At 39.9% G+C, this 14,006-nt stretch overlaps 1 protein-coding gene across 6 annotated transcripts in view; it reads right to left on the bottom strand.

Annotated features, from left to right (window-relative positions):
- CHD2 (chromodomain helicase DNA binding protein 2) overlaps positions 1–14,006 on the bottom strand; it is a 122,789-nt gene that overhangs the window by 70,689 nt on the left and 38,094 nt on the right. For 5 of the 6 annotated variants that reach the window (XM_007078247.3, XM_042988131.1, XM_042988133.1 and 2 more), the window contains 8 exons: positions 12,630–12,763; positions 11,304–11,529; positions 9,849–9,949; positions 8,828–8,872; positions 8,480–8,658; positions 6,134–6,258; positions 3,043–3,259; positions 778–867 (listed from right to left, as the gene is read on the bottom strand). In XM_007078247.3, the coding sequence (XP_007078309.2) occupies positions 778–867; positions 3,043–3,259; positions 6,134–6,258; positions 8,480–8,658; positions 8,828–8,872; positions 9,849–9,949; positions 11,304–11,529; positions 12,630–12,763 (1,117 nt within the window). Of the gene's footprint in view, positions 1–777; positions 868–3,042; positions 3,260–6,129; positions 6,259–8,479; positions 8,659–8,827; positions 8,873–9,848; positions 9,950–11,303; positions 11,530–12,629; positions 12,764–14,006 lie in introns of those variants that run through there. The other variant, XM_042988134.1, reaches the window with a different exon arrangement.

The raw sequence follows: 14,006 nt of genomic DNA, 5'->3' as shown, positions 1-14,006 counted from the left end.
TTATCTCTGTACAAATGCCATCACAAAGGTATACACAGAAACATTTGTTCTTCAAGGACTTAAAATTGTTTTAGGACTCTTCTGTTTAGTCTGTGTTTTGCCAGACTAGTGTCTACTCGAAAGAGCACACCACCATCCAAAAGGTTTTGGGGGAGGGGGGAATCTCTTATGCCACGTACTGCTGCATGCCCCACGGCAAGAACACAGAAATTGGTATGCTGGGCAAAAATGATACAGAAACAAAAACTGTGATTTTGCAGTCTCTCCTTAAGATTCTCCTCTGCCTATTCTCCACCCCAACCCTGAAGCACAGAAACAACAAAAGCCACCAAATTGAACTTATTTACACTTATCTCCAGTGGGACCACCTGCCACATACATTTCTTAGTAATTGTAGAAAAGAGAGGATATGAAGAACTTCATTTTTACGTCCTCCTCACAGAGACCATTCACATCATCTGTTGTGGAGAAATTCCTTTACGATGATACGATGGGAAATGCCTGGGATGGCACTCAAGCCCAGGTTCCAATGGCTGACTAGAATCTCAAGTAAGTTACTGGCTTCAATACCCTTTCATCCTATTATTTAATTCAATTGGACTAAGCGATCTAAAGTCCCATTCAACTGTAAGGTTCTGATTTTTATTTATAAGCTCAGTATCTTTGTGGATTTTTGTTTGTTTACTTGTCTGTTTTTAACTAAATAAAGAAAAGCAACATGGCAAGCGGGAAGCACAGAGCCCACCATTGGGACAAGTCACACTACAAATTACACACCTTATCTTTTAAGAGAATCTCATATGTTGTTATAAGTGCATTGAACTTCAGCCTTTTAGTCTGAGAATGAATCCATTCATATTCCCGTATCTAGAAGAGAAATCAGTAATTAAGATACAATTTCAACTTTTACCTTTCTTATCACCAGCAGTCTTGTGACAGATGCATAGAAACATGCCAAATAAAAAAACTGATTAGAATTTAATGAATATTTTATACATTCTAAATTGACTGAAGCAACCAAACTATAGAGCAGTAAAAGAATTAAAAGATCACTGAGCAGCAGAAACTTTACTGCCAGAACTCAAATAACCTATCACTTACCCCTGCCCCCATCCCAATACATCTGACAAAACTGACAAAAAAATGCATTCCATCTGCAGTTAAACCCTGGTGACTTGAACTGATCTAGCAACCTCCCAGAATGTGAATTTTCTTAAGGAATATTTTATTATTCTTTGCTCTTTGGTAGTGCGATACTTTTATTAACAAATAGAACAATTCCCAACCTCTGGCTTGGTCAGAAATTTCATTAATCTAGAGCAGAAAGATGTGGCCTCCAAGAAAAAGGAAAAGGAAGGTTACAGAATGAAAATGTAAAATGCATGAAAATAATGTTAATGTAAAGGAACACAAAAACTAACACATTCATACTTCAGTGTGACCGGACACGCAGCAGGCACAATGGCCCATCATACTGCAGTGTGACCGGCCGCCCAGCAGGCACGATGGCCCATAACAAGGCTCCTGTAGTTTGGCTGTCAAGTTGGGGACCGGGAAACAGGACAAGGAGTATGTGCAGGTAAATCACCACCAAGTGGGAAGAGCAAAGAAAAGGAGTATGAGAGTCCACATAGAAAATTTCCCTGACTCGGGGCGCCTGAGTGGCTCAGTCAGTTGAGCATCCAATTCTGGCTCAGGTCATGCTCTCACAGTTCGTGAGTTCGAGCCCTGCATTGGGCTCTGTGCTGACAGCTTGAAGCCCGGAGCCTGCTTCAGGTCCTGTTTCTCCCTCTCTCTCTGACCCTTCCCCCACTCGCACTCGGGTCTCTCTCTCTCTCAAAAATAAATAAACTTCAAAAAAATTTAAGAAAAGAAAATTTCCCTGACTCCACAATTTTCAGAGTTCACTTTGTCTTCACCTTTGAATGCAGTGCTTGAAGCCATTTTGCATCATCTAGGAAGTGTTTTTCTTTTATAATGGTTAACAAATAGATTGTAGCAAAGCTAAGAACGGCTTAGAAACTCAAAATTAGAGCAGGGAAATCTGCAAATCTACCAGGTTTAGGTTAGACGACTTGAATGAAAATATTTAATAAAAGTAAGTTTCAATCGGTATAATATATAACATATCTCTCAAAAGTTTGAGAATTCCTGATGGCTTTCTCTTGGGATAAGCAATCTCCCAGAAACAGTTTTCTCTAACACACAGTAATGAAAGAGCAAAGGTCTGGGACCAGACACATCTCTGTCCCAACCCCAGCTCTGCCACTTTGTAGCTGGCCTGTGGACAAGTGTTAAACTCTGAGTCCTTTTCTTCCTCAGTCGGTTAGAAAGAATACCATCCACTATCATGAGGACTATCATGAGGACTATCATGAGGATTACAGGTCATATACCTGTAAAAGGCACCAAGCACAGACAAGCCCTCACACACAACAGGTGCTTTTAAAAAAATTACTCATAATCAAGAAAAGAACCGCTAAGCAGAGATCAACTCAAGCCTCTCTGTTCTAAGTTCCCTATGCTCAAGTTAAGGTTGAAAACAGACAAATAATTCTCATTTCTTCTATAGCCCCAGCAAAGTCCATTGTCCTTTCTCATTATTCCTACCTTACTAAGTTATGCAACCTCACCATTTTAAAAGGCTGGGAAACAAACTCTAAGAACTTGATCATTTTTAGTAGTATCTCTCTGTTCAAACAGCAAAAATAATATTAACATTCCACAGGGTATTAACTCCATCTTATAATCCATTATAAATAAAATAGTCTTAGAAATATGAGACAAAGAGAAGAAAAACTAAATACTGCAATCCAACTAAAACAAATTCCCATTCACATACTGCTATTGCTTTCCTTTAATATAGTAAGCATATTTTAAAGAATATGTGAGTTGCATTTTTGTGATACATAAATCTCCCAACAGTGGGGGCACATTACAGTGTCGGAATCATAATGTTACTAAAGACTATAATGGTTTTAGGTCAATTTCCAAAATACATTTATAACACAGATTCTATCCCAATTCTTTTTGTTTACACACCGTATTTCTGCTCATCAGGTCACCTATGTAAACCACTACGTTAATCTCTGGTGCCCAGATTTCAAACTCCCTCTGCCATGAGGTGAGGGTGGATAAAGGGACGACTATAAGAAAGGGGCCATACAGCTGGTGTTGGTGGAACAGGTAGGAGAGGAATGATATGGTCTGGATGGTCTTTCCTAGGCCCATTTCATCAGCAAGGATTACACTGTTACTTCTGCAGGAAGAGAAAAATAAAAACAAAACAAAACAAAACCATTAGTACGTGTACACACACACACACACACACACACACCAGCATGTGCACAAACAGCAAGGACACCAATGACTCCCAATTCACCAAGCAAGGCACTGGTTACCAGCCTCAACTGTATTTCCTTTGTAGTAGAAACTACAAAATAGCAGAACAAGTGATCTAAGTACAGTCAAAGCTTTGGAAATACTTTAAGAGCTTATTCAGACTACGTTCTTTACCTTGCATTTTGTTCTTTTACATCTACCCCTTGTAACACAGAAGGCAGGTTTTGTTTTATGGGGGTATCCAAGAACATGACCTTGGGCTCCACCTTTACAGAAAGCAGGGGGGCAAACTGGCTATCCCAACTGCTGGTGAACCCTACAGCCTGATGGCCACGTGCCTTTGCTCAAATCACCCACCCACTCCACTGCATGCCGCTGGGTTGTTTAATGCTACATACACTCCTCCCCAGGCCTATGTGCTGCAGATCTGGAGCTTGGTTTGTTGTTTTTTTCTTTAATTTTTTTTTTTTAACGTTTATTTATTTTTGAGACAGAGACAGAGCATGAACGGGGGAGGCGCAGAGAGAGAGGGAGACACAGAATCGGAAGCAGGCTCCAGGCTCTGAGCCATCAGCCCAGAGCCTGACGCGGGGCTTGAACTCACGGACCGTGAGATCGTGACCTGAGCTGAAGTCGGACGCTTAACCAACTGAGCCACCCAGGCGCCCCAGAAGCTTGTTTTAAATACAGCACAGTCTACAGCAGAGACAGGCTGCAAATCAGATTTCTGAATCCACCCTACACCTACCAAATCAGAACATCTGGGAAAGGGCTCAAAGAGCTGTACTTTTAACAGACACTTCTGGATATTCTGATGCAGGTGTATTCCTTGGACCACACTTTGAGAAACACTGCTCTAGGAGACAGTCTGGATATTTTAACAGGATACTAACAGGAGAGGATTGTTCAGCTAGAAGAAAAACACTTGAAGAAATGGCCAGAGTAGGAAAGTATGTTCAGGAAATAGAAAACAGCCCTTTTGGCAGGGAATTAGAAATATATACATGGCAAAAGGCTGCAAACATTAAGAGTTTCTAGAAAAATCAGGCGATGAAAGGTTTATACATGTATAACAAATGTTTAATCAATAACCCAGAAAGAACTAAAAATAATGGACAAATTACAAAGAACTGAACGGATTAGAAATACAAGACATTTAATTTACCAAGAAGAGACTGAATTTTTAAAAATACATTCCGTGTTCCACAGAATGGCTAGTTTTATGGGAAAAGAAAAGGACAAAGGCAAATATACTGGGGCAGGGGAGAAGGAAGAGGCCATACCTCTCTATAAATCTAAATCTAAATCTAAATCTCTATAATCTAAATCTCTATAATTTATGCACTATTCAGATATGTTATGTTCCTTTGTGTAATTTCCCTCCTAATTTCTCTCACCTTTCCACGCTAGTAGGGAGGAAACAGGATTTTCTCCAACATTTCCTCTCCCTAACAAACTGCCATTGTTCATACACTGAAAGAGATTTGAATGGATTTCCCTGTTTTTCTAAAACTAGGCCAAAACAGCATATTACTTAATGTAAGGTTCCTGTGACTAGGGCCTAACAACTGTTTGGGTCCTCTTCAGCACACAGTGTGACAGTGATGTTCGTGACATGACTGCACATGACATCTTTGTGGCTAAGACCCTTCAAGTACAAAATGAGAGGGCTGGATCACACAACCTCTTGAGGTTCCACCTAGCTTTAGAACTATCTTCTAGGAAGATGAGATCTCCCTGTTCTCTGAAACAAAACCAGTTTTTACGCAATTTAGAATAGTCCTATCAGACTTACATCCTTAGTCACACAAACTGAAGTTCACCAAGGGCTCTAATGTTCATAACTGAATGCTAGATGCTGTATTAGATTTTACAGGACAAAGAATATAGGTAGTTTCATTGGGAAGCAGGCATTCTAAATGTACCTCTAACCAGAAACCACTTTTTGGCATTGAGAAAACCAGTTCACATGGTTTTATTTCCAGGCTGCAGTTCAATTCGGAAACAAGAATTTTTGCCTTACTGTAAAACACTGAAGCACTTAAGAATTACATGTGGGGGAAGGAGTTTGTAGGTAAGCATTAAAGATCCTTCCCACACAGTATGCCCTGGGAGGACAGGGAAACTAGGTCTGTCGTGGTTCACTGTTAAAACTGTCCAGGCCTAGATGGGGCCTGACACACAGTAATCAGAGACTACTTAGATTTGCAATTGATCTGATGGACAACATCCATGAGTACTGCCTCCAAGCACCTTTAAACCTCAAATGCTTTCATTGTCACACCTTTCCTTTTCAAAATTAAGGTGGTTTTGTTACAAAAAGTAAGGACAATTTTATAGGTTCAACCATCAGAGACCTTCCTCTACATGGGATAGTATGTACAGCAACCTTAGGAGGGAGGGGGGTGTTTCACACTATTCTTCAGCACTACCACAAGAAATGAAGGGAAAGGTTTCCCTGGCCTAGAAGGAAAATGAATGGAAAACAGACATCTTCTTTCTTCCCCATCACAGATGTGGGCAAATTAACTTGCTACTTATATTCACACTCATAAACAACATGTTATGACATAGGTTTCTGGCTAGGACAAATTATCCCCAAATAACTAATTAACAAAGTATTCTTTACTTCAGATTAAAATGGTATTACACATACATATGAACTCCTACCAAAGCCTTCTCTCAGTCATATATTTTTGTTTCTATAATCCACAACAGAAATAATTATTTGCACTTAAAAATAAAGAAGCCAAAAACGGTACAGAGAATTTCAAACCTATTTTCTACCTACTTGCACCAGGAATGAGCAAGCCAGTTGAGACCTTCTAGCTGATAATCACGAAGCTCCAGATTCTCCCCTCCTAAATATGCTGGCTGTTTCTTTAAAGCCACAAATCGTGGTCTCTGCTTCAAGGCCTGAAAGACAAAAAAATTCACAAAGCCCACGTCTGAAAAAGACTTTCTTCCTATTCCCATGTTAAAATGCTACCTATGATTTATGTGCTCTGAACTAAAGCACAGAAGTTTACATTTCACATCTGAATCACCAACCTCACCTACCCCACCGCACCCACACCTCCTTTCATTGAGGTCTGTACTCCCAAAGCCAGATGTATCCTGAAATAGTCTTTGGTTAACGTGCTCCTGTCCTGAAGTCAGTCTGTGAACATCCTTACACAGCACTAATTTTACATCATCTCTATCATATGGCAGGGAGTGCTCCATTTTCATCTTTATAATCTCATTTAAACGGTACAAAACAAGACCACTGGGAAAGTCTGTATATGCCAAACACAGCAGAAGGTCACCATGAGAACATCTGCAAATTCCAAAATGCCAACCCCCTGACCTTGAACCCCCCAAGTGTGTGAGTTTGGTTTTCTAAAGGAAAGGATGTGAAGAACATCAGTCTAGTAAGGTCATGTCTCTATGCTTTGCACAGTACAAAATGTGGATTCTGTGACTAAATCCATTTGGGAAACAATGTAATACAAGTTACATAAATTTCATTACTGTGACTTTTCAAAGTCTAAAACGCTTGTCCATATTGTGAATTTACAGAAAAACTTCATTTAGGAATGCTTCCCAAAGTTCTTTGGCCACAAAGTCTTTTCATAGCGAGCATTTCTCTGAAGATTAGGGCTCTATGGCATCAGCACCCTATTACATGATGTACCGCCCTAACAGTGTATTTGGTTAAGGTGATTACTGACCATCTCACCTCTCCTCTGTGAGCACCCAGCAGTGAACAGAATCTGACTCCTCACACTCAGCCACCGAGCCCCACGTCCACTTCTGCCACGGCTCCCCCAGAGCTTCTTCCCCTCCAATCCTTGCATCCCACAGTGACTTCCCTTGTCCGCACACTGTGGTTCCCTCACGGACTTCCAGGGCATGTTTCTGGCTGGACCTTCTGGCTTTCGTAACTACACACTGCCATTACATGAAGTTTTCCGAATACAACACTGTTTCCATCATGCTGCTCTCTCTCAGGGAGGTAGGCGTGTCCATACCCACCAGATAAAGCCAGCATTACCCTCCAAGGTATTCAAGACATGCACACTCGGACCTAAGTGCACTTGCCCATAACACCTTCCTCTCTTCCAGCCCCAAGACCATCTTTCTCCTGATGCCTTTCAGGGGAGGGCAATAACCTGGGCCCCCTTCCATCTGTCTATCCAGCACCAACCCATTCTTCAAGAACCAGGGCAATTCAAGTAGTGCAATCTCTTTAACCCTTTAAACCTCCTCATGGACTACTGGAGCTCAGTGACTCCTGCCTCTGTATTTCTCTGACCACAGTTCGTTTTTACACTCACTGCCCCCTCAAATACACACTGCATTCCACAGATGGAGGTCTGGTGCCATGAACTGGACGTCAACTCCTCAGAGACAGAGCCCATGTCTTACACAGACTTCTTCTGCCAAGGACCCAAGCACACCATTTTACATGTGGAATGAATTCCAAAAAAGGGAAAGGATTTATGCAAACAATCAAGCAAATAAAAAGCTTATATGTTTAGTTTCTAACTTAGAATTCAGAGCTTCTCCCCTTTCCCATCACATTTCTTTATTTTATTTAAGTTTATTTATTTTGAGAGAGAGAGAGAGAGAGAGAGAGAGAGAGAATGTATGAGCTGGGGTGATTGAGGGGCAGAGACAGGGAGAGAGAGAAAATCCCAAATAGGCTCCGTGCTATCAGCGCAGAGCCTGACACAGGGCTTGGACTCACAAACCATGAGATCATGACCTGAGCTAAAATCAGATGCTCAACCAACTGAACCACCAGTTGCTCAACCATCAGTCACTCAACCGACTGAACCACCCAGGCGCCCCACCATACAATGTCACGTCTCTTTAAAGTGCTTAAATTCTTTCAAATATTCTGCACAATATCTCTAATTAGACATATCCAGTTCCATGAATTTTAAGATTAAAGAGGTCAGCGAAGCCATTATACAATTCATCTTCTTCTGTTTTAATATTTTCCTTTGATGTCAAGGTTAATTCATCTTTCACATCAAAATGGGAATTATCATTTACTTTTGTACATTTTCTCTTTCCAATATCTATGTGATCAACCCTTCCCACCAACACATCTTTCCCCCGAAAAACCAAAAGCCAGCCATCACCACACCTTGCATTCTCTCGTCGGGATGGTTTTTGAGTTGTTCCGACTATGGAAGCTGTCAATACAGCTCTGGAACTTCTTTCCAATCAAGGCTTCATCTTCCCAGCTGCACTCTGAATAGGGCAGTCCCATCCATTTGCATAGATATTCAGGTTCATTTGAAGGTGCGGGCTTCCGACTGTGAGCTGTTTGGTATACAAAAATTAGTAGATTAGCAACTGTCAATCAAAGAAGGGGAGTGTCACTGTTTTACACATGACCATTGAAACACCAAGTGGCAAAACTAAATACACTGCAAAACCTGAACTGCTCTTAGATGCTCACTAACATTTGTTAACCAAATCTTTTGCTTACCTGGAAAATCTGATTGACCCAATGTAGATTTGCTTGTCTTCACGGCTACACAAATGGAAAATACGACAGAAAAGTTATCACTATAATCAAGGAAAGAATGACATTTTAGGTCCTATGAATAAGAATACAAATATACTCTATAATCTGACATTTAAAAAAAAAAAAAAAAAGGAACACCTGTCTTGCTCTCACAGCCCTGAGTAGCTACAACCCCATTTCTGTTCCCCTTTACAACAAAACTCCCCAGGAGAGTTGTTTTCACTCGCGGTGTCCCCCTCATTCTCTCTTGAAGCCACCCCAATCAGGCCTCATCCCCACCACTCCACAGATCCTGAACCAGCCCAAGTTCAAGGATCAAGTCTCAGTCCTCCTTCCCCCCAGAGCATCATGCTCTCAGCCCCCCTCCTCTCTCACCAGACTTTCTTTCTCTTCTCCTGTGGCTTCTCCCTAACTTCCAAAACCTGGAATGCTCTCAAACTTCCTAGTCTCACGAGGTATACTATTTCTGATAATCTCAGTAAATCTTAGGCTTTAAATACTATCTACATACTGATAAATTCCCAAATATAAATCTCCAGCGCAGACTGAGAGTTCTAAACTCCAAGCTCACATATGCTACATACAACCTTCACGATACTCCCCAATTAGTCAACCAAGAAGAATAGCAAACTTACAAATATCAAACCCAGCTCTTGATTTCCACTCCAAGCCAGTTCTTCCCTTAGCCTTTCCATTTCAGTAAATGGTACCTCTGTTCTCCTATTTGCCTGGGTCATAAGTCTTGGCATCGTACTTGACACCGCCTTCTCTCATCTCCCACGTCCAAATTTACCAGCAAATCTTGTTAACTCTTCCTTCAAAATCAATCTAGATAGCCGTGTATTCTCTTGCCTTTTTTCCCCTACATCTATTCTCTACAAGTAAGTCTACAAAGTGCATTTTTAAATTTACAATACCCCAAAACCAAAAGCCATTATTTGCGGAGCTCAAACACTGCTAAAATAAGTTTCCATGTGCTCACCGATTATTCTTTCGACTATCTGATACTGTTTGTTCAACTCTGAGGCCAGCTCTTGTTGGCAGTTGAAATATTCCACATCTTCAGGAGAGACTTTTCCTAACCTAGACAGAAGAAAAGAAAAATACATTCCAATTAGATTTGGGAGATCCATACAAATCTATCAAAGCAAAGTCTAAGAAGAGCAAAGGAAACTGAGCCTTTACTTCCATCTGTCCCTTTAGCAATCCTTTACTAGTAATTAAGCCAGAGATTTTATAAAAAAACATACACTTTTAGGAAACCTTAGACTCATAAAACATACCAGTTGTTCCTTCTTTATAAAGAAACCTAAAAATAATTACTTTGTGTAATAAATTCCAATATCTAAACAGAACAGGACCATAAAACTGTCTTCCAGATTTAAAAGGAAACATGCCTTTTTCATATAGGTATGTGCTTTGGGAGAGATTAAATGTAGCTTTTACACAAAGCTAGTTATTCTTTGGACTAAAATTCTATAGAAGGACAATACTGGCAAGCTGAAATGAACTATTACTGTACTTCCGAGGATTTTAAATTTGTAATTGCTTTACAACCGACCCCATTCTTAGGGATACCTAAAGGAAAAATAAGTGATTTACTGAAGGAGCACATGGTGCACAGTAGTAAAATTGGGAATTAGAACCCATCTGGCCCTATTTCTAACACAAAATAACCTGATCACATTACACTGGCAGGTGGGTCTTCAGGGTTGAACCTGATACCTCTAATTAGTCACTTTAGGTCTGTGGGTGCTATAGGCCCCACATATTTCTCATATGCAACTTAACCACCTTCAAAGTTGTAAGTAAATTAAACTAAAAACAATGGTCTATCAGAGCTTCAGGAGTTCATCTGTTTCAGTCACATCATTTCTGCAAATTGTGAAAACCGAGATTAGTGGTAAGTGTACTGTAACCCAGACAGTTCTGGAATATTAACTCCTGACATCTAAGCCACCCCAGCGTAATCATAGGAAAATGACAGGGTGCCTAAGACTTAGCTCTGGATTTGGGCTGCCAGAACTCCAATCCTGGGACCTCCCGGAAAAGTTGCCTTGTGCCTCACTCTCCCTATCCACAAAATGTGTACAATGGTACAATGTGTGTACACTTGTACAATGGGTACAAATCTCATGGGCTTATCATGAGGATAAAAAACACTGGGTGTGCAAAATGCTCCATAAGCTACTTATTATTATTATCAAACTCTGCAAAATTGGTGGCCGTATACAAAAACATATATATATATATATATATATATATATATATATATAGTGTCTTCAGGTCACAATTTTATAAAATGGAATTGTGACCAGCTCTGTGTTCAGATAATTAAGGCAAAATCTGAGTTCCTAGACAGCTATGTGCTCCACACATTCTTTAAAAACCTTCCTTCCCTCAAGGCTGCAAATATACCATTGCTTGAAAAATGTACCATTGCTTGATTTCATCCTCTTTCTTCTTGAAGTTCTCTAATTTTTTTAGACCCTTCACTTTCTGCTGTTGTAAGGATTCTTCACTCTCCCATGTGCTGTGGATGTAAGACCAACCCTTCCACTTGATGAGGTACTGGACTTCACCCTCATCCTTTTCAGTGTCAAAGTCGCCACTTGGGTCTCCATTAGCTTCAATCGCATATACAGTAGTAGAAGCTCCCGTAGCTGCAAAAGGATTCAGGTAAACATTTAAAAGTATATTAAATCAGACCCTGAAAAGGCTTCCTGAGTACACATTCAGCTAAAGAATCTCTTTTTGGATGAAGCATCAAAATCCTGTTGACTGAAAAATAAGCAGAAATTCACAAACAATACAGGATGAACAAGATTCGTAATTTCAAATATTGTCAAAACGCAAACCCAATTTCTACACTTTAAAATGTTTTCCAAAATATGTTGGTGAAATCAAAGAAATCCTTGTGTCTAAACACAAGAGAAATGGAAGAGCAACACCCTTCTGGTTTGGTCCCTACTAACTCAGAAAACAAATCTGTCTCTCCAAGAATACTAAGAAATAGGGGCGCCTGGGTGGCTCAGTCAGTTGAGTGTCCAACTTCAACTCAGGCCATGATCTCATGGCTCATGAGTTCAAACCCCATGTCGGGCTCTGTGCTGACAGCTCAGAGCCTGGAGCCTACATCGGATTCTGTGTTTCCCTCTCTCTCTCTCTGTTCCTCCCCTGCTCGCATTCTGTCTCTGTCTCTCAAAAATGAATAAACATTAAAAAAAAAAAAAAGAAGAAAGAAAGAAAGAAAGAAAGAAAGAAAGAAAGAAAGATCCCCCCACCATCCCACACCAATTACCCATCCACCCAAAGTTCTGTGTTAACTCTTAACCAAAAGTGAGGCTGGATGGAAACAAAAAAGAAAAAAGAATTAAGCAGTATTTTGATATTTTCTATATGGAAAGGTTAAAGAAACTAAGTTATAAGACACCTCAAGTTAGATATAAAAAAATCTTCATTCCCTATCACCCAGGAGATTCAGAAACACCTAATTAAAGGTAAATTTGTTTCAGGTTTATAAACCAGAATATCTGCGACATCACTGCTTTTTAAGCTATAAACACATCTTAAGTTTCAAGTCTCAAAGACATATCGGACACATCCCTACATCCTCTGCAATGAAACATGACATTATGCCAGAACAACTTCCACATTTCACGACCACTGTGAGCATGGACTGAAATTCTTCATTTGAGAGCTGAAATACAGAAGATTTGGGCCTGAGTAGGTAAGACATATTTTGCTCCCCACAGAGACATACCTCCTTTCTTTCCCAGCCTTGAGTCTAAGACCTTCTCAATAGTTTCACTGTTGTCCTGCTGTTCATCGGCTCCTTCTCCTGTCATTTCGATGAGGTCGTCAGAGTCAGTCTCAAAGTCGTCATCTTCCTTATAGCTGTGTGAGAAATAGTGCTGGATAAATGAGAGACTACCTTTCCAGAATTAAAGACCAAATACAACGACGTTCAAGAACCATATCCTTTTGGCTCCAGCATGTTGTTTTAAGATCAGCCACAGATAAAGTGGGCTCAAAGTACCTGTTTTCTCCTACTTAAGTATTAATGCATGTTCATGGAGAACTGTAGGAAGGCTTACAGTTCCAAATAAAAACACACTACTGTTTGTAGTGATTTGTGTAAGCAAGATACAGAAAACTACAAGGACATGCCTATGCTTTTGTTTTTCAACAGGAGGTTACTATGTAAACAAGGAAACTACAAAGAAAACATATACTGAATGAAAAAACAGCTGTTTCATTAAGCAAAAAGGAAACACTATTTCTAAGATGAAATGTTTCAACCCTGTATTTTGTCTGATAATAAGAATATGAAATTTAAGTATCCTCAAACTGTTGAAAACTTCAACAAACATACTTCCTGGTAATGAAATATCAAAATGTAACCTTTCACAATGTAACCTTTCACCGTATATAAACAACAAATGGTTTGGGAGTCACACGAGAAAAACACAATCCTGGATGTACAAGAGCTGCAGGAGGAAAACGTACACTTTGGCATATTCAGCACATTGTCCAAGCCTTTGAATCATTAACTAGACACACTGGACAGGTTAATATCTCCAGGACTTAGTTTCACTATCTCTCAGTAGACCAAAAGAAACCTGTGTATCCTCTGAAAGAAAATGAAATATCCTTGGACTCATATAAAGTAAAATACTGATGTCTGCATGTTTCTATTCCTTTATTTAATTTTCTATTAATACTCCATATCCTATTAGTAAGCTTAATAAAATTACACCCAAATACCAGTACATAAAGTGATCCTCAGAAGAATCTGTCTGATTGAAAGAGCAATTTAGAAGTGAGAATATAATCCAAACATCTTTCCTTAAAAAGGGTGACAGTTATCACTGACTAACCCACCTCAATAGAACATCAACACTAAGTGCTTTTCTTTACAGGAATGAAGGCCAGAAATGAACCACTGCTATTCCTTCCATATTCCCACTGGCCAACATCATTCTTTTTTGCAAGAAATTTCTAAACACAACCTCAGGACACAGGTCATTATTTTTGCCTATCAAAATCCAAAATTTTGCAAAATCCTGGTGGCACCTGGGTGGCTCAGTCAGTTGAGCATCGGACTCTTGGTTTTGGCTCAGGCCATGATCTCAGTTTG

Source organism: Panthera tigris, chromosome B3, assembly GCF_018350195.1.
Source record: "Panthera tigris isolate Pti1 chromosome B3, P.tigris_Pti1_mat1.1, whole genome shotgun sequence".
Classification (NCBI taxonomy): Eukaryota; Metazoa; Chordata; class Mammalia; order Carnivora; family Felidae; genus Panthera; species Panthera tigris.
The sequence above is the reverse complement of the archived record's forward strand: the minus strand, read 5'-3'. Positions and strand labels throughout refer to the sequence as shown.